The sequence below is a fragment of the Poecilia reticulata genome, chromosome 13 (genome assembly GCF_904066995.2).
Source record: "Poecilia reticulata chromosome 13, P_reticulata-male-v2, whole genome shotgun sequence".
Classification (NCBI taxonomy): domain Eukaryota; kingdom Metazoa; phylum Chordata; class Actinopteri; order Cyprinodontiformes; family Poeciliidae; genus Poecilia; species Poecilia reticulata.
The window spans coordinates 14,029,715-14,051,614 of NC_088842.1; the positions used below are offsets into that span (position 1 = coordinate 14,029,715).

Sequence of the window (21,900 nt, forward strand, 5' to 3'; positions counted from 1 at the left end):
AAGCAGAACTTCCTGAGCGGATAATCGATCCAGAGTGATAAACGCAGTGTTTGTGTAATTTCTGCTCTAAAAAACAGGTGGGCGTGTTGTGAAGCTGACCAGCAGATGTCAGTCTCTACTGTTATTTTTCAACTGAAACGTTCATATTAACTTTTGACTTTTTTTTTAACTCCTCTTCTCAAGAGCCAGTGTCCTGCATGTGCCAAAGCAAAATCTTTCAGGATATCTGAAATGTTCCTTTTCACTGGAAAAAATTAATTGCTAATTTTTTATATCTGATTGACACCTGGACAGATCACTAGATAGAAATGATTTACAGATATCTGCAAATTCAAATTTTTAAATATAACGTGCAGATATTATGTGATAGTTGAAACAAACTATAATTGATAAAAATCCTTTAATAATAATGTCAATGTTTACAGAATAGTGTGAATAATTCGATACAATTCCGATAAATAAAAAAAACATTGTAATTTTGTATTGAATAATTTTATATTTCGTGTGCAACAGTCCACCATGAAGTAATTTAAACAGACACTATGACTCAGCTGCACCACAGTGTAACTACAGACTAACCAACCAATCAACCTATAAAATGTCAGCCTTGTTAACTGACTTTGATGAGTAAAGCAAATACCATAAAATCTTAATGCGATACAACACAAGACTTTGAAATAAACACATGCTACGATGCTACTTTAAATTTGCAGTTTCCATTTGCATTTCGAAATGTTGAGACCTGAAAAATATGAAGGTAGTTTTCAGCAATGAGAACATAAAGATGAGTACAGGTGTTGTTCGTTTAAATGTTATAACGGACTGCCATACATGATTACACACTACACTATTCATATCTGGGTTCTAGTGGTCCAGTTTCTCCTCAGCTTTCAGGGCACACATACACGTGATCATGCTCCCATCTAGTCCACGTGCGATTGTTTTCATTCCGACGCTGCCGCTGCAGAGGCTGGTGCGTCATGACGTCACGGAGCCAGCGGGCAGCAGGCAGGCAGCTCATCAGTTTGAACCGCGGCGTCGAGGAGCGTGTGAGTAGTCAGTCCTCCTGCAGCTGCTCCCACACAAACACCGACCGTGACAGACCGCCCCGGACCGGAGGACCGCTCTGCCCACGACGACACACCGGCTGGCGCTTCCCCATCTCTCCGTGCTGGAAAAATTACCGAAGACGGTCAGAGCCGCGGGTGCTGCTTGAAACTTTCAGATGGAAAATTTGTGCGGTAACAACCGGTTTCGGTCCGGAATGTTCAACAACCACGGTGAGTGTGTTCACTACTGAATGACTGACGTGTCGACGTAGGTTATTGTGTTGCTGTTGTCGAAATTTGACCCACTACGATGCCCGCCTTGGGATAACTTGTGTAATTGTATCCGTGAAGAAGACGCACAGCAAACCGTGTCCAGTTAGCGGGTCTTATGGCTGCATGTCACCGTTTTTATCCGGGTTTAAAGCCGAAGATTAGACGCAGATTTATTTATTTTTTTCACTGTGCTGTGTGCTGACAGCACAGCGGGCGCACTTGGTCCCGTTAAGTGAAAATCCTTAAAAAACCTGGCAGCTGGAGCTGCAGCGGGACGCTGGAGCAGCACACTGCAGTTCTGCAGCTCTGCATGAGCGGTACCAAAGAGCCAACTCAACTAAACCACTTCTGAATTACAATACATTTAGTTTCCTGCTCCGAGAGTGGTTTGATGTCTCCTTACGGTTTCGTAAATCCTTTTTGTTTGTTTTTGTGTTGTTATTAACACAGTTCAACTCAAACATTACAGTGTATTTTACCTCTTAAAATACATTTTATGGAAACCAAGCCAGTAATTTGCAAACATTCGCTTCCTGTTTTTGACTCTTTTTGTCACATTCGAAGATTATCAAACCAGAAAACTTAAATATAAGTTTTCAAATTATTTAATTCCTCAAAGAGGAAGAAAAACAAACCATCTTAGCTTTATGTGAAAACTCAAATGCTCCCTGAACCTGATAAATGTTCCTGCCACATTTGTGATGTCTGGGTGTTTTGCATCACTTTGGACGGTTGCCCTGGTTTCAGTCACTTTGAAGGATTTTTGAGTATTAACGACCTGTTTAAGATTTCTCCACAGCCTTTTTATCATTTTTGTCTCTCTTTTTGAGCAGTTCAGAGGTGAGCTTGCAGATGTGCGAAACATTGTTGCCTTAACCCACTTGAACTTGAGGTTAAGGTCACGAACTCATGGCCAGACATTCTTCTTTGGGCAACGGATAGAAGATATAATCTTCTAAATAAGTTCAAGTTTTATATCGTTGCTGCCCAGAATATCATTGAGATATTTTGGGAAATATAATGTATTTCTTTGTAGGTGTTTTAGGTCTGAAGTTTGTTTATTTTTAACACTTAATTAGTCATTTCCATGTATATTATTTCCCACTGCATAATGGAAAGTTTAGACAATATGACTTATCTCATATATCCCTGAAAAACAGCGAATATGACAAATTTCAAAATATTTGCCTCATTTTATGAATATACATTACATGCAGTTTTGTTTTCTTTTAGGTAACATTCTTAAGTCACCATCAACTACTGACAAAAAATGAAATTGTAAAATTAAGTAATTAATTGTAATGACTGGATAAGAGATAATCGGCAGCTTCATGATTGTGACACTCGCAGTAAAAACTATTTGTGGTGACTTGAGTTTGGACCAGTCAGCTGGGCTGAATCTGAAGGCGTCAGACGCACCAAACTCAAGCTGAATTATTTTTTATGGCCTGCCGAATTTCAACCTTTATGGAGCCAAACCACCTTGGATGCATAAATTATTTTTATGAACCACGGACGTCTTGTGGGAGACGGGTGGTGTCATGGAGGTGAAGATGACAGACCGTGATTTTAGACCAAATTGTATTTTGTGGCTTTCAGAGGCTTACAATGATTATGATTCATTTCTGGAAAAACTGTGGGAATGTGTCATTAATAGCAGTAAGAGAGTAAATGGTTTTCAAAAGTGGTAGCAGAAACATAAATGTTTGACTTTAAAATGAAAATAGTAGTTTTACCATTTACATTTCAAATGTGTCTAAGAGGTTGAGAAAAATCATTGCACATGCTAAAGTGAACTACTCTCCTCTTTTTTCCACATTTGTGTCTGCATTAAGTGGATGCTGGTTCGTTTCTCCTAAAAATCATCCAGACTGTTGCAGAAAGACATTGTTAGACCTTTGGTTATGTTCTCGGATGGGAAAACTTTTCATTCATCCCTTTAATCATTCCAACAAATGCATCTTTATTTTCTCATAACTTTAAAATTGTTATGGCTGAATTTGTTGAACATTTATTGACTTTAAAACTAATGTGAAAATGCTCTTTTAAAATCTTACTCTCAGAAGTTGTGTTAACATGCCCAGGTGTTCACCTTTAACACTTCTCAGTGTTTTTTTTTTTTCTGGAGCTGCATCAACTTTTGCAACCTGGTGAGAAAATGTTAGCTTTTCCATGTCTGCTTGCCGTATTACACCTGTTCACGTTACTGGGAGGTTTAGATGTTATTTGTGATACTTGAGTTGTTCCCTCATTAGTCAGTGAGTTTACCACTTGGTGATGTGCAAACATAAAATGTTATTTATTTACTCCAAACGTAGAAGTGTTTGTGTTCTTTGAACTGAAAAAGGTGGTGTGCCTATGTTTTGACCCCTTTTACTCTGATAATGCCAAATAAAACCCAGTGCGTTTAATTGCCTTCAGAAGTTGCCTCCAACTGTGTGGTTTAATCCCAGTATAACTCCAGCTCTTCTGTGACAGCCTTTAGTGGTTTGTTGGAGAACATTACCGGGATTATTAATATTATACAGGTTAGATCATGCAAGGTTAGATCAGGAAACGACATCCTGAGGTTTGAACATGTTATAGCGAACTAATCAATCTATCTCACATCAAAAAATTGAAAAATGACGGCAAAACTATCAGTCATTTCCTCAAGCATTGACAGGGAAACAGTCATTAGTTGATGACAAGTTGAGCTAATTACAGGAAAATCCTGTTAGTAAACCAGTTAGGCCCACAAGACTAGACGGGAGACTAAGATGCTCCTTCCGGTACAAATTCACTGCCAGACAATGTTATGATTCATATAAAAGTGTTTAATAAGTCAGAGTGGCCCAGTCAAAGTTCAGTCCCTACATCTTACTCAGCATCTGTAATGAGACTTGAATGGTTCAACAATGTTCTCCATCCAATCCCACGTTGTGTTCCAGTCGGTACTGTTTGGGTGTTGTGTGTTTACGCATATGACAGTCATGTACTACGCCTTTAAACTCGAGACGGCACAAATAGTTTATGAACGTGTGAGAGACATGCCTCAAAAGACGACGTGGAACAACATGTACTCAAATCTCTTGACTCAGGGTGGCTAAGCATATTTGCACAGCATACTTTTTACATTTTTGATGAAAACTGCTGAAAACCATGGATCCTTTTCCCTTTACTTCACAAGTCTACTTTTGTTTTGCTCCATTATACACATTACAAATACATGATTGTATACAGGTTGTAACAAAGTGTGAAAAATGTGAAGACTTCATCAAGGCTCCGTTAAAGCAACTAAATAAGTTGCGACTACAGACATCAGTGCACAGAAGGAAGGAAAACTCAATGTATTGAGTGTTGGGGATGGTGACAGAGTCCACAGTGGGTAACATTTCTCAGAGAGCCCTGTGGAGAGATTCTGGCTCGGTTCTGCTGTCTGTGACCACGTTGACTCCATCACTGGTGGGTATCTAAGCATGTAGGTCAGCAGAGGAACCACAAGGGGAAAATGAACAGCTCAGGAGAGTGCCCATTACAGAACAGCTCAGTACTTTAACACTTATCATATTTCCTGTGTCTGTCTGTCCACTTCTTCTTTTTTAAATCATCATGCATGTTCTACAGCATGAATTCAGGATGTACTTAAAAATACTAATGTGCAACTCAGGAACAACAAACTGCCAATATGGCAGGAACGGGTAAATAAACATCTCTGTCGTTCCTGAAGCAGTTGTGGATGGTGGCGATATAATCGTTCTCTGTTCTGCATCTCAGCAGTTTGTCCTGAGAGCTCACAGGCGGAGAGCGATGTTTAAATCAATGAATCAATATTTGTTATTCTGCCAGTAGGTTTCCTAGTGCTAGCAGCTGGGAGTAAAGATACTGGTTCTGCTTAGGAGGAAATGGAATTACTAAATGGCAACAAACATTATGAATGATTAGTGCAGTTACATTTTTATTTTGATTTTTTTGTATTAAATACATTTGACATGTCAGGCTGGTTGCTCTATAGTCGCACTGACTTTAACATTTGTGTAAATTAGTAATGGTATGTTGATCAATAATTGAGATATTTGATCAGAATGTGCTTAACAACTAAAGAGTTCTTAATAACTTCAGTTCTTCGTAGCCTCAGTAACAACATATACACTGAAGTGTTGATTTGGTAGAGATTGGTAAATGGTGCATTCAATGACCAGGGATGGATCAGATTTTTGAGTTTCCTACAGCTAGTAACCAATCTGGGCCGATCAGACTGCTGTTGTTGACTATGCCTTTTGCATTTAGCAATTAATCAATTAAATGCAGGATAAATTACAATTAGCTTGATTATTTCCATTCTGATAATTAATATTTTTTAAAGGGTAATTCTGTTTACAGAGGCATCATAATCCAATTTATTTATAGTTTTGGTTGCATGTGATTTTTTTTAAAATTATTTTTGTTTTTGTTTTTGGTTGTGTTTTATTTTGGATATTTTAAACATTTGATGTTTTCAGTGTTAAGTGTTTGTTACAAAATTAAAGCTTACTGATCTTAGAGAGCACTTGTCTTATGCTATTAGGAATATATTACATGGAAAACATTGTGAAAACAACAGTATTATTGTTGAAACCAATAGTTACTGAGACAATTTATCATCTAGCAAAATGTATCATGACTGTCTTAGTCAAGAATGCAATTAAATGCTTTAGCTGTATTATTTTTAATTTAAAGATCACAGAACGTTGTTTTATTAGGTATAAACGGATCCTTAAACGCCCCAGAACTTCAGTTTCTGTAAAATTTTCTTCCTTGGACAAAAATGTTTTCTATATTTGAAGATTTATCAAAATATTAACCATGTGCTCCTGTTCCCCTTGCATGTGCCTGACTGCTGCTGGATTTGGATAATTTCTTGCGCTGGTCAATCATCTTCCCCTGACCAGATGATGAGGTAAGAAACCAGAGTTTTATTCAGTTCTACCGCTGAGGATAAAATGGGCCACTTGTTTTGGGAGTGTTGGCCTCCATTATCTCAGTAAAATGAGGACATTGTGCGGTTTGTTTGTGTCAGGGCATTTTATCCCTGATGGCTTTTGCTGCTCCACTGGGTTTGTGCGGTTACTGCATCACTCTTAAATCATAAGAACGGTTACGACAACTCAAAGGCTGTGATTTCAGCTGTAAGCACTTGTATGTGCTGCAGGGATCGGAAATATTTGTATGAAAAAAGAAAAGGTGTGGTGCCCAGATTTTCAAGTTTTTCAGTTCCTTCCTTCTCCTTCCTTCGTCAGCTGAGAATGGGAGGTTGGTTTTGTTTATTTTCTTCTGTGATTGTTATGTTTGAAGTTTCATTTGCGTGGCGATTGTTGCTTGACTTGCTCTGTCAGTGTATCGGTTTAACGATGAGGATCTCGTCCTTGCTCGGTCACTAGAAGTCATTCACCTTGCTTCACCTTTCTCCTCTCCTCTATGACTCCATCTTGACCCCAAGACCTTCCAGTTGACTTTGGTTGACCCTGATGAGGGGGGATTAAAAATGAGAAGTGAAGGTCTTTCTTTTAATCCCAATCAGCTCAGCCTGGTGTTAAGGTGTGGATCGGGTGTGACAGCTTTCTGGTTCAACATACCAGATCGTTTTGACAAAGGGAACACCTTGTAGGTGACGTATCAGCATCTGCCCAACAGCTCAGTGGCTGCTGCCTCACACATGCCAAAGACTTCAAGACCCTGTAAAAATCCCTCCTAAAAGCCATCTCCAAGTCCAGACTGACATAACTAAATGCCCTTCCTCCGCCACACCCACGCCTGTAAACCACAAGGGACTCTGGGTTGTGGTGCTGACTTCCTTCTGTACGCCTAAAGCCATCACGAATGTGTACTCACACAGACAAATCCATGTCACTCTTCAAGGGCAGTGCCAGAACAGGACGGGTTTGTCTCTTGAGGGAACTTCTCTGCAAACGCACACATGGACACAATCCGCTGTGTTGCATTCCTCTGTGGCTTTTACTCAACTAGCCATTAGCTTCTCGTGCCCTCAATTGCTGCTTGCCTCTGCAAAGTGAATACATTCTATACTTGGACTTTATTAGCCCATTAGCTTGCCAGCGTCTGAAGCTTGTTTCCATTTTGCTCTCCCCCACCCCTTTTGCTGTTGCCTCAAGTGTGCAAATGCTCATTTCTTTATGAACAAACTGGACTGGCAGATATGCAGCACCACACCCATGACTGACATGTCTTATTTTAGAACAACACCTCCAGTACTTATTGTTTCAGGAAAAACATAGCAAGTAATCATGACGTCTGACTGGCAAATGATGGGTGTGGATCCTGATTTACTTGTAATAAGTTGAAGAGAAAGAATAATAAAAACTCAAAGAAGCTATGACCCCTCACTCTAAATGCTGTCTTCATACCAGCACCATGCTTTCTCTCTCTACCTATTCCCTTTTTATAGCTTGAATTAAGTTTATTTGATTTGAATTAATTTTGGACCATCTTGAATTAATTGAATTTTATGTGACTTGTCAAGTGAATTGCCTTGAGAAGACATTCGTTTTGAACTGCTGCTAAGTTAATAAACCAAAGATGTGTTGATCATAATCTGGTGAGCAGATATACATCAAAATGTAAATCACACAGGATCATGGTTGAGTGCTCATAGATTGGACTGGGAGGTATGAATGAAGCCTTATTGGCATTCTCTTTTTTTATTTTTTCTCTGCTCTTATATTTTACTCACATTTATTGATGTTTTCATTCCTAATGTGCAAATTGTTAGCATTAAGAATGCACCAATCCACTTTTTCACTTCCGATACGATACTGATATCTGACATCCAGTATCGCCTGGTACAGAAAAACAGCGCTGAATTGACTTAAACGTTTCTTTTTTAAATCACAGACCTACATGTACTGAATTACAGATGTATTTGATAACTGTTCACCAGTAAAGAACACTTAAATACATCAATAGCTTCACAAGCTTGATCAAAAAAACAATACAACTTTAATTTGTATTAAAGTTGTATTAACTTTTATACAACTTTAAAGTTGTATTAATTGCACAACTCCTAATTGTTGTGGAATTATGAGTACAACAGCCAATGTAAAGTAAATACAGAAACGGACAAAGACAATAGATTGACGAACTTGGTCAAACATGAAAAAAATAAACTGCAACAAACCTTTCAAATGGTTCAGAAAGTGTAATTCTAAATATAAACGAATAATAAAGCAAGACGTCTCTCGGAGCACAAAGTGTAGAATTGGACTGAATAGATGTTTCCTTATGGATCAGGCACATTGTCTCGATACCTGGTCTAGAATTTCTTTCAATATTTGAACCGATACAGATATAGATATTGTATTGGTGCATCTCTAGTAAACATCTCAAGTATTGCCAGGTGTTTGTCTGAGTTAACTCCCCTCACAGGATTTACTCTGTATGAAACAAGGTCACACAGTTATCAACCATCTTTGGAGAATCTTTCTTCATTTAATACTCTTAAAACAATCTTGTGATGCCGTCATGCCGTTTGACAGGAGTTACTGTTGAGATTTTATCATTCAAGTCCTGCAGAGATTTTGCAATCATCGGCTGACGAGGCAAATATTCTCCAGGTCAGAAGGGAATCAGTAGTTGTTGTTGTTGTTATTTATTTAGTGTTTGGCAGTGATATTTCTGTAGACTTAATATTATTTTATCCGCAGTAAAAGTCGCTGCATCTGAAGTGTTCAGTAAAAGTAGGTCCAAGCTAGAAAATAGTGATTTAAGATGCAAATAAATGGATGAATTAAAAACAGTGCTACGGCTCTACATTTGGTCTATAATTTAGTGATGCAGACCTGGTTTCAGCCTGTGGATTGGACTTTGTCGTTCAGCCCTCTGGGCTTTTGCAGCTTGATGCGAGGGCAAACAATCGGGTTAGGGAGCAGGCACGCAACACTTCACTGAATACAAGGCTGCTGTAACACAACAATAAAAGGATGGTGAAAGATGAGTGCTTAAAGAGGGATTTGTTGTCAACATCAGATTCCATCATGTGTTCAGTATTCTTTGTTGGTTGATTTCTTTCTTTTTTTTCCCTTCAGGAATAAAAGCTGTAAAAAAGAAATCTCTTGGTGTAGACAAGCAAACAGTTCCTACAGTTCAGTGATGTGTTTCTAATATTTCCAAGGCACTACCCCTTTAAAATATCTCTAATCTCCTTTGCAATATGGTGCATTAGCAGCATTACTTTTGTATTCAATGCTTGTTTTGTTGCCCCATCTGGGGAGAAGTGCTCACGGACCAGAAGAAACATGTGTTATCTTTTAATGCAAACAGCTAAAGCTGCCATTGTAAACAGAAAGGTTATGGTTTTTAATAAGTATACTCTTTTAACATGGTCTTCTATACAAATCATGTTAATATATCTGCTCAAGGATTTTACAATCGTCCTTAAATCAGCCGTGTCTTGTTGAATTGCCCTGACATCCTGACCTCCTATTCTCTCTGCTCCTGTCCCGACTGCACTCCGATTGCTCAACAGAGCCTCAAGCTAAGTGGCCCAAATCTTCAGTTCTGCAGATGTCCTACATCAGCTCGCCTTTTAGCCTCAGCACTCTGCAGAGGTTTTAGTCAGAGGGTGACCTTAAGCATTCTTTGGTAAGAGGGCGACCTTAAGCATTTTTCTTCTAGCCTCACAGAAGTGGCCCCTGCCAAACCCCCCCATTGCTATAAATAATCTCAGCCCAGTTCCCATGGCCCCCACAGCGGTCCCGTCACTCACAGAGCAATGTGGGATACTGGACCACAAAGAGGGAAACGCTGGCAGCTGAGAGATGGGCATGTTGGTTGAAGTTAGAGCAGGTGTTGTCAAAGTGATGAACCCTCCATGACAGAGATGAATTAAAAGGGGTTTTCCCTTATTGACTGAGAGCAGATGAGATTGCATGTCGCCTTGGAAGGACAGAATAAGCTATTAAATGTAGAAGTTGTTACTGGTTCAAGGGATTTTTTATTATAAATACGTTTACATTTCTAGCAGGACCTCTCGAACAAATCTGTTTCTGATACCAGTCAGTTATTTAATATTAATAAGATTATTTGCTCATACAGAGTTCTAATCAGATAGTTTTTATTTAAAAAATCAGTTTCTCTTTACAGCGACATATTTTGTCTTAAGTGGAGTCTCTGCAGGTCAGCGTCAACATGCTGTTTCAGCACAAGCTCAACTCCTAAAATCTGCATAACTTTAAGTTTTCCTATATTTATATCAAATCTTAAATTTTTCTAATTTTTTCCCAGGTAGCTTGAAATGGTTATTGTCAGTAATGTGTAAGAACATCTGCTCACGTAGTATTTTCTAAATATGTTTGACTCAAGCTGTAAACAACATTTTTTGGTTTGTTGTGATGGTCAGCAGCCTGGCCCTAAATCCCGGATGTCTTGATTTAATCTTTCTACTTTTGGGGACAAGTTCAGCGTGTTTACTTCACTTTGAGGACACAATTAAGCAGGAAAAGAACTTGGACAATATTTAAACGTTAGCTTTAGAAAGCATAAACCTTCTTTTTTCCAAGTTGAAATTTATTTTGTTGCACATAATTATTTGCAGTGGGATTAAGCATAATCCTAATTCTGGATCGCTCTCTCCGGTTATTTTTTAACATTGTAATTATTAGATTATTATGTATGATAGTTTCTGCAAAGAGAAGAGACCTGCAGCAGCTTTTCTTCGCTTAAGAAAACATTTCCAGATGCTCCCAATCTGCAGGACCGTCAGAGGAAATTCCAGGCAAATCAAAAGGAAGAGCAGCAGAGATCATGGAGGAGATGTGGTGTAGGATGGCTGATAATGCAAAACTCTTGAATTCAATACATTCAGTGGGAAAATGATGTTGTAGTGAGGAAACAAATAATATTTGACATGTAGAGATGTACAAAGCCAAGTAAAATGTGCTCCTTTTGTTAGGATTTCAAGGGGTGGTCAAGATGTTATCAGTTGTGACTTCATGGCGTTTTGCCAAACACTTTTATGAAGAAATCAGTTTTGCCTTTCTGCTTGTTCTGCTTCTCTCCATCAAAGCAGCAGGCACACAGACATAACAGCCTCTTGCAGGTGATGGTATCAGATTTATGCACTTGTGTGTGATGTGGAATGTGTTAGCATGCTGACACACGATGGTAGATGTAACCTAAACAAATAGGAAATATATTCAGGATGACAGGTCAGATAGCTGTTTGATCGTGGTTTTATATCTGATTTTCTTAGCTTCACAGACAGTTTTCCAGACGTGAACATTAGTCACTGAACATGTGACTTTGTACAGTGAAGTAGCTTCTCACCAGGTGTGAGCAACGTGTGAAAATAAACTCAAATGTAATCCAAGCAGAATGAGACCGGTTGCTTTTTAGTGGGATGTGTCCTTTTCTCCATAAATCACATCAGACTGATTGTGTGTGCACAAAAGAGATGGAAAGAGAGAGCATATGTAGGCTTATACTCATTCATCTACAGCCCTGGTTTTGAAACCAGAAACTGAAGCCGTAACCAAAGGATTGGCCGCAATTCAATAAATATGAACCCTGAGCAGTTTTAGCAGAACAGTTTTTATTCTGTAGTTTTTGTTGTCAGTGGTTGCATTAGCTTTAAATTTGGCCACGTTGGTGCAGAAAATTAATCAATCGAGTTAATTTATATAGCACATGTCAGCATCACTGCAGTTCGAAGCACTTTACGTCATGAAAACACAAAAGCCACCACACAGTAAGCCAGTAAACATTACATTTTGCCATCGTTGCACATGAAAATGTTGGTCAACGTTTCATTTATTTTGGTTTGAAAGCAACTCTAAACAGGTGGGTTTTAGTCCAGATTTAAATTAACTTGATATCAAATGTTGTCAGGAACTCAAATATTATAATTTTCAGTCACTTTCCAACAACCTATTTTATAGTTAAAAAACAAATATTTACCAGCGTGATAAATATCAGTGTCTAGTTCTATGTTTTTCTTCGTAAAGAAGGTCTGGACTCTTGGCTATTGCTTGTTGGAGGTGTTGACTCTGTTGAAATTTTAAACAACTGCATGTAATTTTAACCTTCAATTTCCTCAAAAGCCGACAGTGCGCCTTATAATCTGGTGTGCCTTTTATATGGACCGATATTGAGCCACAACAGGTCTAGCAACTACGGTAAGCAGCCGCCGACTTCATTTTCGCCCGTAGAAGAAGAAGTGCGCGGTGCATGCTGGGATAGTTGTCAGAACGCTGGTTTGTTAATAAAGTTTGATAATACATTTAAAGCCAGGAGGGCAGGGGGAAGAGAGACAGAGACTGCGGCGGCAGCGTGTCGGTTAGTCTGTGTTACCCAAAAAGCAGTTGGGCACAATATCGCAACACCAACACCGAGAGTGAAATAATGACTGGGGCAGACTACTATATAAAGTACTCGGGGGCCACTTCTTTACATATGTGGATGTGTAATAATAGAGTACGGAACAAATTGGCAAACATCTATTCCAGGGGTCACCAACTCCAGTCCTCGAGGGCTACCGTCCTGCAACTTTTAGATGTGTCTCTGCTCAAACACACCTGGATCAAATAAACTGCTCATTTCCAGCCTATTGCAGAGAGGAATGAATGCTGGTGAGGAAATTCAGACATTTTGGAGCAGAGGTGAATCTAAAAGTTGCAGGATGGTAGCCCTTGAGGACTGGAGTTGGTGACCCCCGATCTATTCTATGCTCCTTATAATCCGGTGCGCCTTAGTGCGGAAAATACGGTAATTGCTAATATTTGGCTGTGAGGTTTGTAACATGTCAGCTTTATCTTGAAGGAAGCTGCACTTCCAGCTGATATAAAGCTCACCACAAACTGCGTGCGTTCTCTCTTCCCCCACTGCAAAGATACAAGTGCGGAGCCGAACGACATCTCAGCCAGCAATAAGAGGCCTTGTATACAGTATGCACCACTTGCTCTGAATTTAATTTCTCTTTTTTCGGAAGCTTTGCCAACACATGACTCTGTTCCCTTTCTCCGTTGGCATTGCCAAACTACAACCCTATATAGGCAGAATACATTTCAAAACTGGCACAGAAAATCTATGTCGTTGTTTACAACTGCTTCTTCTGTTTGCTTATTGACCAGGATTAAATGCTTCCTGAGAAATCGGTCAGTGGGACAAATCCCAGACGGAGCACTGAAGGGAGATGGGAATGGAGCAGAACTGTGCGGCTAGATATTTACATACAATATTTGAAAAAGACAGAGTGGAGGGGGTTCTTTTCAGTGTCTTTAGAGGTTTTCTTTTTATGACGTTCTTTGAAGTCAGAGGCCTACATGCTCATATTACTGCGTCATTAAACAACCGTAGAAAGCCCAGAGGATATTCACATGGTGAACTCAACATTTGAGTCATTGTCCAGCTATATTACTTTTTAGCATGGAGACGGTTTCTGTATCCCAGAGATGAATGTGTTTAGGTCCAAAATGTGTGAATTGGCCCCTGATGTGTCCTTATCTACAGTGAAATGAGTCCTGTGCCAACATATGCTGAAAGGTCACTCAGTGAGGAAGAAACCATTTCTCAAGATGAAACATGAGACTGATTAGTTGTTCCAGTAAATGTCGCGTTTTGAAAAAATTTCCTGTCGTCTGATGAAAATAAAACAGAAATTTCCAGATATCTGTAACAATTTAAAGGGAAATATGGGAGCTACCTTTCCTCTTTCCATTTCTGTCTGCTGTAAAATCTGTGGTTTCCACAGTTTACTGTAGCACAGAAACTTGATTTTGTGCCAGAAACACCTTTGTGCTGTTACTCTGTCAGCTCTGCTCTCTGTTCTGTCCTTTACAGTGGCGGACAGTACGCTGGATGCTGTACTACTGATGCCACACAGCAGGTTTAGTGTCATTTCATCACCTGGACAGCAGGATGTCAGCTGCCACCCAGCTAGTTTGTCCAGTTGGAGTCAGAGCCGTTGTCATGGAGACGATCAAAAACAAACTCACACTTGTGGAAATGTTGCTTGTGATTATCTAGTGGTGTAATTTGCCTCCTCAGCATTTGGCTACTCACATTCTCCTTCACAAAAAGCCACTAACTATCTTCCGTACTCCTTATCCGATTTGAAAGCCTTTGTAAGTAAAAACCTTAAAACTTGAGAATAAAGTTACGTTTCCTGGTGAGCTGCTATTTTTTGATTGTAGCAGCCAGTAAGTAACGAGGGAGCTGCTGTGGACTCGGATCATCTCCTGACCCCATGTGGCTGGGCTTTCCAGCAACTCTTCCTTTTGTTCTGAGCAACATTTTGTTTGTTTTCCAAACTATATTTTCCCTGGCTCATCAGATCTGTTTAGAGTTGGGACTGTGAGGTGGCTGCTGCGGTGAAGGCTTTGAAAAATAAAACGTCTGGAGAACCAGCAGATGAAAACAGCATTGGCGTGGAGGCTGGGTGTGGGTCTGAAGTGTGTGAAGTCTGTCTCTCTGAGAAGCATAAGAAACCTTGTGAATGTGGCATATGGGTTTCATTGAAGGATCAAAGAGGAAATGTGTTGCTCCTGCATCCTTGGAGTGCTTTTTTCTTAAATGCTCCTCAGTTTTCAGCTCCTTTTCTGCTCCGTCTTTTATATTCAAAAATGTCTAATTTAAAGAAATCACTGTTTGCACCTCGAGGCTTTCTTTTTCTAACCAACATAAACATACTCACATACTTGTGGCACATACTACCATGACCAACCAGCCATACTGAGATCCCTTTTTATACCCATCTCTCTCCATATGTCTGCATCCTCCATGCCAAGGAGGTTTCTGACTCTAAAATTAACCCCTAGAGTCTTGTATTTATTGAGGAACCTTAAATCAAATCTGTGGTGGCAGACCTAAATTAGAACAGACAGGTTCCTGTTGGTTAGGGCTATATTAAAGACAGGTACCATGGAAATGACATGTCATAATTTGAAGGCTTGCACAATACATTTCCAAATATTGCTGTAGATTTAACCAGACTTGCTAAAACAGGGTGTTGTTGAACCCCTGCTTTGTGGTGGAAACCGTGCATTCATTTACTGTTGCTCTGTGTGAGGTTACCTTAATTACAGGTGTCTTTTACCATTTGTGAGGGTATGCCTGTAATCTTGAAAAGACGGCCATTACAGTTTGGTTTATGGAGCTGACCTTATGAGCAGCTAATGACTTCCTTATTTTCACTGTTTGTAAAGAAAAGTCTTCTCTGAAAGATAAAAGCTGCAGCAGGAGGCTCTTTTATAGCATCTCATGCTCTTCATAAAAACAAGAAAAACATCTGGTATTTTTAGCACCTTTACAAGTTGTCAACTTGTTACTGGGTGGAAATTTAATTGAGAAAATATTATATATATATATAATTTTTTTTTTTTTACGGAAAACTTGACTGGGAAAAAAATACTTTCTTTCTACTCCTGTAAAGCCAACAGAGCCAACTCTCTGTTTGCTTCTGATTGAACAAAGAATTTACTGGATTTAGAGTGTTTTATAAAACAAGGACTTTAAATACTTTAGTCTCATAAAGTCTTCGTGCAGGAACACCTGTTGACTGCAACCTGCCAGCTTCTTGTGTCGCTCATCTGTGGTATTTATGTTTGTGAAGAATGCAAAAAACTTTAGGAGCTCACAAGAAGCTGGAATGCATTTAACCTTTGATTTACATGATTCAAAATACCCTGCACATTTAGAAACTGATATTTAGCACATTAAGTTTAGAGAGTAATAATAAAGTGATTCATAGAACTGTCAAATCTAGTCTGCTCCTTGGTAATGGGTTAAAGGTCTCAGTTGTTTTTAATCATGTGATCAGCAGTGTCACACTCATTTTTGGGGGGGTCAAATCAAGATCATGGATGCTCTTAAAGGGCCAGTTGTGCCAGAATGCATTGATAAAACCCATGAACAAACTTTGAAAATATTAAGAAATTCTTAAAATCTTTCCACACTGATCAGTACCTCCAGGGTTTTACAATTTTTTTGTGATTATTTGCAATAAAAATAAAATGTTTGTGGTACTAATTAGAGTTTTGATAATTTTACATATGTATGACTGTAAATGCAACATTTTATTTCTCACCATATAGAACATGGACTATAATTTGACATCAGTTGAGGCTGAGGCAGCTGCTTAGTACAAGAAAGAAAGTTAGCACCACTTAAACCCAATGTTTCTCATAATGTTTGCCAAACAATCTGTAATAATTAGCATCAGCGCAAAAAAAAACACAAAAAAGTGAGGGAGTTTGTTGATTTTGATTGAATTTCCACAAACATTTTCAAGAAACTGGAGGGAGTAAATAATGTAATCTGACCGAGTAGATGAAAACTATTTTGATTTGATTGATAAAATAATATTTAAGCCCACTGTTATCTTGACGGTTCTATTTATGCGTCCATCTAAAGTCTAGAAGGCCACATAAAAAACTATGGCGGGCCGGATTTGGCCCCCAGGCCTCGAGTTTGACACATGTGGACTACATCAATCATATGAAGCTTTAAAATTGTTGCAAATGGACATTCAGAGTGCTGAAATTGGTGCTCTTTATAAGCAGTAAGTGTTCGTTGTTTTATTTGGGAAGACCAACAGAAAAGCCAGTATTTAAAAGTAATTTTTCATTACTTTAACCCTCATCTGGTTGGCCAGTAATGGAACATTGTGCTTCAATATCAGAAAATTGTGAAAGAAAACAATCGCTAAGTCAGAAGATGTTTTTGTGAGTGTAAGTATCTCAGTTAGTGTAGTGCTGTTTCTTCCCTGCCTGTAAAACTATAAGAAGAAACTTTGTAGGCGTACAGTGAAACGTAGCTGTGACACCATGTTTATCTAAAATTACTCTTGTGGTCTCTTCCACTCTGTGGCTTTGCTTGTGACATTGTTTTCACTGGGAAAGCTACCACATGAGTAGCTCTGGAAATGATATCTTGGCTTTGCCAGCATCCCAAGACAGAACAGACCGATCCCTGGTGGTTTAAAGAAAGCAAACTTAATGCAGCACAGTAAATATCTGTCTTCATAAAACACTCTTCACAATAAAATATAAGTTTGCAACTGTAGTGGAAAGTTTTAAGGTTACAATGATCATTAACTGAATCAATGCATAGCAGCATTGTGATTCTTGTGTGATGCATGAGCTCATGAAAACGTCTCCTGAAGCAGTTTCTCTGGCCTTGGTATTAAATTGTTTCTTTGCTTGCAATCTCATGATGTGTAAAGTTGTTGGATTGTTTCTTTTATTCTCATGACTGCATAGTGATTGTTTCTTTCATGCACCCTCATACTTGTGCTTGCTATCTGCTCTGTAACCAAGTAGATTTGTCAAACTATGTGAATCGAATGAAACCCTCCCTATAAAACTGTGAGCTGTGTTCTGGTCGAGGCTCTTTCTCCTGACTGCAATCAGCGAGCAGATCCTTTGAATAAATGCCAAGGTTTCCCCCAGAAAACTTGCTAAGTGGTTGGGTGCTAGGGCAATCATTCATCCAGCGACCCGTCATGTTTTTGAGTTAAAAAAATGTTTAAAGTTGACAGAAAATTTTAAAGTATCTCTTGATAATCTTGTGTTATTGAAAGATTGGAAGATTAACACCTGAAGACCAACTATAAAGTCTTAATAAATGCAAACATTTTAAAAAGACTTAAATAAATAAGCAATGTTTAGCCTGGTGGAGGCACAAGTAAAGCCTGGTGGCCCGCCAGGCTTATAATACACTGAGGGAAACCCTGAATACTGATCAAGAATATATATTCTTCTTCTGGTTGCGTGAAACAGTTTTTCCTCACTCTTTGATAAAGAAAATTTCCACGACACAACACATGTTTCCGAAACTTGACAGAAATTGTTGAGCTCTTGAGGTGAGGACAGTTTGGGCCTAATTTATGCACTGTCTTGTGTACTATACCCTCAGACTTCTTTACATTTTCGCTCCATTAAACAGAACAGTGGTAGAATCATGCTGTGGGAATGCTTTTTCTTCAGCCGGAAGAGGAGAGCCAGTCAGAAAGCTTGAGAGTGAGGCAGAGTTTTACCTTCCAGTAGTGCAACAAACATAAAACTATCAATGAATTTGGTTTTAGATTTAAAAAAATAGTATAGAGTTGTTTAGTCTGATCAAATGAACTCTAGCTTATCAACTGATTCAAAGTAAACTATAGGTTTGGAAAAAGGCCTTGGATTCAAGATTCTATTTTTTGTTGCAGTTCTTACATTTGGTCCCGTCAACAGGAACAGCGAAGCTTGTTTTAGTGTTCTGTTTTTGCGCATTAGAGCCGTGTTTCAATCTTTCTCTAAAGAGTTACTATCATAAGTGTGTTTGGAGCATAGAGTGGAAGGCTTGATTTAATAGTTCGGTTCAAATAAGAAAAATAATAATTCAGTCCATCTACAGCTAGACTAAAGCACGGCCCAGCACACAATCCCAGTCTGCTGCGTCTTGTGCTCACTGGTGTCTGGGCTATTAATAGAGTTAGCCTGAGAATTTGGTTTAAGGTCAGCTATCAGACTTCTGTTCCCAACTGATGGAGATGGAAAAAAATGCACATTTCTCACATTTCTGATCATGTATGTAAACCTTCACTCTGTCTGTGTGCCTGGTGAGTTTATTCACTACTTCACATTTCTGTATAGAAAGTGCAAAAAATGGTCCTACTGCTTTTTACCTGATTCTCAAGGTTTTCTCTCTTGAGCTAAAAAAATATTAGCCGCCGTCTCTTAGTCAGCATATTAATTTAGTAAAATACAAAGTTGATTATCCACAGCACAATTGCAGCGTTTGGTTAAACAAATTCTTGTGGTTCAATCTCACACTTGGTCATAGAACATTTTTTAATAATCCAATCTTTGTTTTTAAAATGAAACATTCCACAATAACACATCACAACTGCAGATATTACAAAGTTTCCCAGGAAATGTTAAACATGTAAACAAATAACTTTGATTGGTGCATTTCTACCAGTAGCTGCTGTGTGAAACTAGAGGCAGGGCTTCATAATACAGGAGGTGAAATCTTAATGATAAATTTTCTTCTTATTCATGCTGGAAAAGGTTTAGTAATTAGTAGGAACATGTAAAATGTTGAAGGTAAGTGACAGAAACGTGGCGAACAGATGCTCCAAGTATTGTTGGCAGAGTGACCATTGTTGGTAAACAAAAAGCTTTTAAGTGACAAAAACTGTTTATTGTGAAGAAAATCTGAAGATGGAGGTAGAAGTAGATTATTTAGCACTTTTGTAAGTTTGTTAGGTACCTGATAGAGATGATGATGTGGACATCCTTTTTTTTTTTGCCGTGGACAAATTACCTTCTTTTTAAAATCCAATTTATTATTTACCTAAATTATTGTTACTGCTAAAAATACACCAGCTATTCCTGTCTTTCCGCCAGACCTTCAGACGTTGCTTATGTGTAAAGATTTCCACTGGCAGGTTCATTGTTTTTTCCCCTGTACCTGTGTAATAGTTTTGGTTTTCTGAACATCACACATGTGGCTTGTTGTTGCCAACCCATTGCGGCTGCTGGCTGGATGGCTGCGGTTCCTCAGCAGAGTGTCTGTTCACTCACTCAGAGCAAATTGACACAGGAGCGTCGGCGAAAACACAGCTCGAGTTTTCAGCTTCACTCAAAGACAAATACAGGAGTTTTATTCCTCAGTCACAGATGGCTGGCAGGAAGCTAAAATAATGATGCCAAAGTCAAGATGTCCAGTTCAGGATCTTACAGGATCCACAGAGATTACAACCAGTGCTTAAATATTCTGTGCTGAAGCAGATTGGATGTCTTTAATTTCCATCCACGTCTTTATCTTATTGAACTTCATCTAGAGATTAAACTTCTCTAGTTTGACCACATTGTATTGCAAAATATTAAAAATAAGTTTGTTCTTAGTGTTGAGCATTAATTCAATAACAATATATATTGCAAAAGATCAATATCAATCGATAATACATCCAATACGATTTTCAATAATGTCACTTAACTCAGATCCAGAACTGCACGGCATTCTGGGGAACGTAGGTAGAAGAAAAACTTTAGCCACTCATGGTCAGTTAACAAGGTGAATGGCATCAAATAACTCACTCACTCTTTGGTTACCTAGCAACTCACTCACTCTTTGGTTACCTAGCAACGACCTGTTGAGTAACTTGCGCAGCAACAGTTTCATGTTTTAAAAAAATGGCATGGAGTGAAAACTGTAGACAAAATAGGAAAGGCCGAATCACAAGTTTGGCTGTATTTGAGATTTTATGCAAAAAAACCTAATCAATAATTATTGATATCAACTGATATGAAATGTTTATATCATGATACATTTTTCAGCCATATTTTCCAACTCTATGCTTTATATACCAGCTTGTAAATGAATGCAGTCTTCTGAAAAATGACAAGTTTTGTCCTTTGGGGAAATGTTAGTAGGGGTGAATTAAAGCAAACTGCAATCAATCCTCTGATGGTTGTAAGATGTTTTTATTTTGCATATTTAATTTCTGAATTATAGCATCGGTTTGATGCTTAAAATGTCTTCACTCTGTCCTTCCCATCGTTGTCGGTGTGTTTTGATTTTTGTCAATGTGCCCCTCACCCACATCCTTCTCTCCACATCACTGTCACTTTGTGCCATGAAGCCCCCAGACCATGCTGGTCCCTACTGGTCCCTGCAGCCACCACAACCAAAGGCAATCGCACTCGAGTTCATCCCTCTTCAGCTCCCTCAGTGGGAACATAAACATGGTTTATAAACCTATTCTATCAAATCAAAATTAGTTTTATCTTGAAACTCCGGAGCCATGCCAAGTTTTCCACCACACGACAAACATTTAGTGATTAAAATTAAAGGTTTACCTCTTAGAAAGTTGGCAAGAAAGACACAGACCCAAACGATATTGGCTCTGGGTGTTCAAAGTGTCAGATTGCGTGCCAAACCCTGTGCTGGCAGTGTACTGTACTCTTCATTATTTATATTGCTAAGCTATTAAAAACCTGTCATGGTGCAAAAACTCATTTTACCTTGTGCAGTACTTGGAAACTTTGAGGTTGTTTTCACCTTTAAATATTTCCCGATGAACAGAAACAGTGGTTGGAGATTTACCGCTAACAGATTGTGAAAATTATGCCAAGATAAATTAATACAATCTGATATTACTCGTATCAAATTAATATTTGAAATGCAGAATTTTCAGTTTAGATGTTGCCCAGTTTAAGGGGGTTTCCGTTGGTTATTAATGCACTCTGGACCTCTAATATAATCAACACAGGAAATAATTGACCTTCATGTAAGAATTTGAGATACACCAGTTATTCGGCTGGATATCGGGATGGGCTAAGTTCTCCTTGTTAGATCAAATGATAAAATTTTATTTTGTCCAGTAAAAGTGTCGGAAGCAGAAATTAATTTGCCCAAAGAGTAAAGACAACTGGCGGCTGCAAAGCTCAAGCTATTGAGGCTCTCTTTGGGAGTGACGAAGATGGAAAGGATCAGGATTGAGTAGAGAGGCAATATGACATGTTAGATTAAGAGGAAGAGCAAAAAGAAGATATCTGGATGAAGAGGACAGGACGAAATGGAGACGGATGATTTGTTGTGGCGACTCCTTAAGGGAAACACC

The 21,900-nt window shown here is 38.7% G+C and overlaps 1 protein-coding gene across 1 annotated transcript in view; it reads left to right on the top strand.

Annotated features, from left to right (window-relative positions):
* The first annotated feature begins 912 nt into the window (after positions 1-912).
* The window catches only part of septin4b (septin 4b), a 42,550-nt gene continuing 21,562 nt past the window's right edge, over positions 913-21,900 (top strand). Inside the window, exons 1-2 of the mRNA XM_081615110.1 lie at positions 913-1,280; positions 6,233-6,240. Coding sequence (XP_081471236.1) covers positions 1,226-1,280; positions 6,233-6,240 — 63 coding nt within the window. The 5' untranslated portion in view covers positions 913-1,225. The remainder of the gene's footprint in view (positions 1,281-6,232; positions 6,241-21,900) is intronic.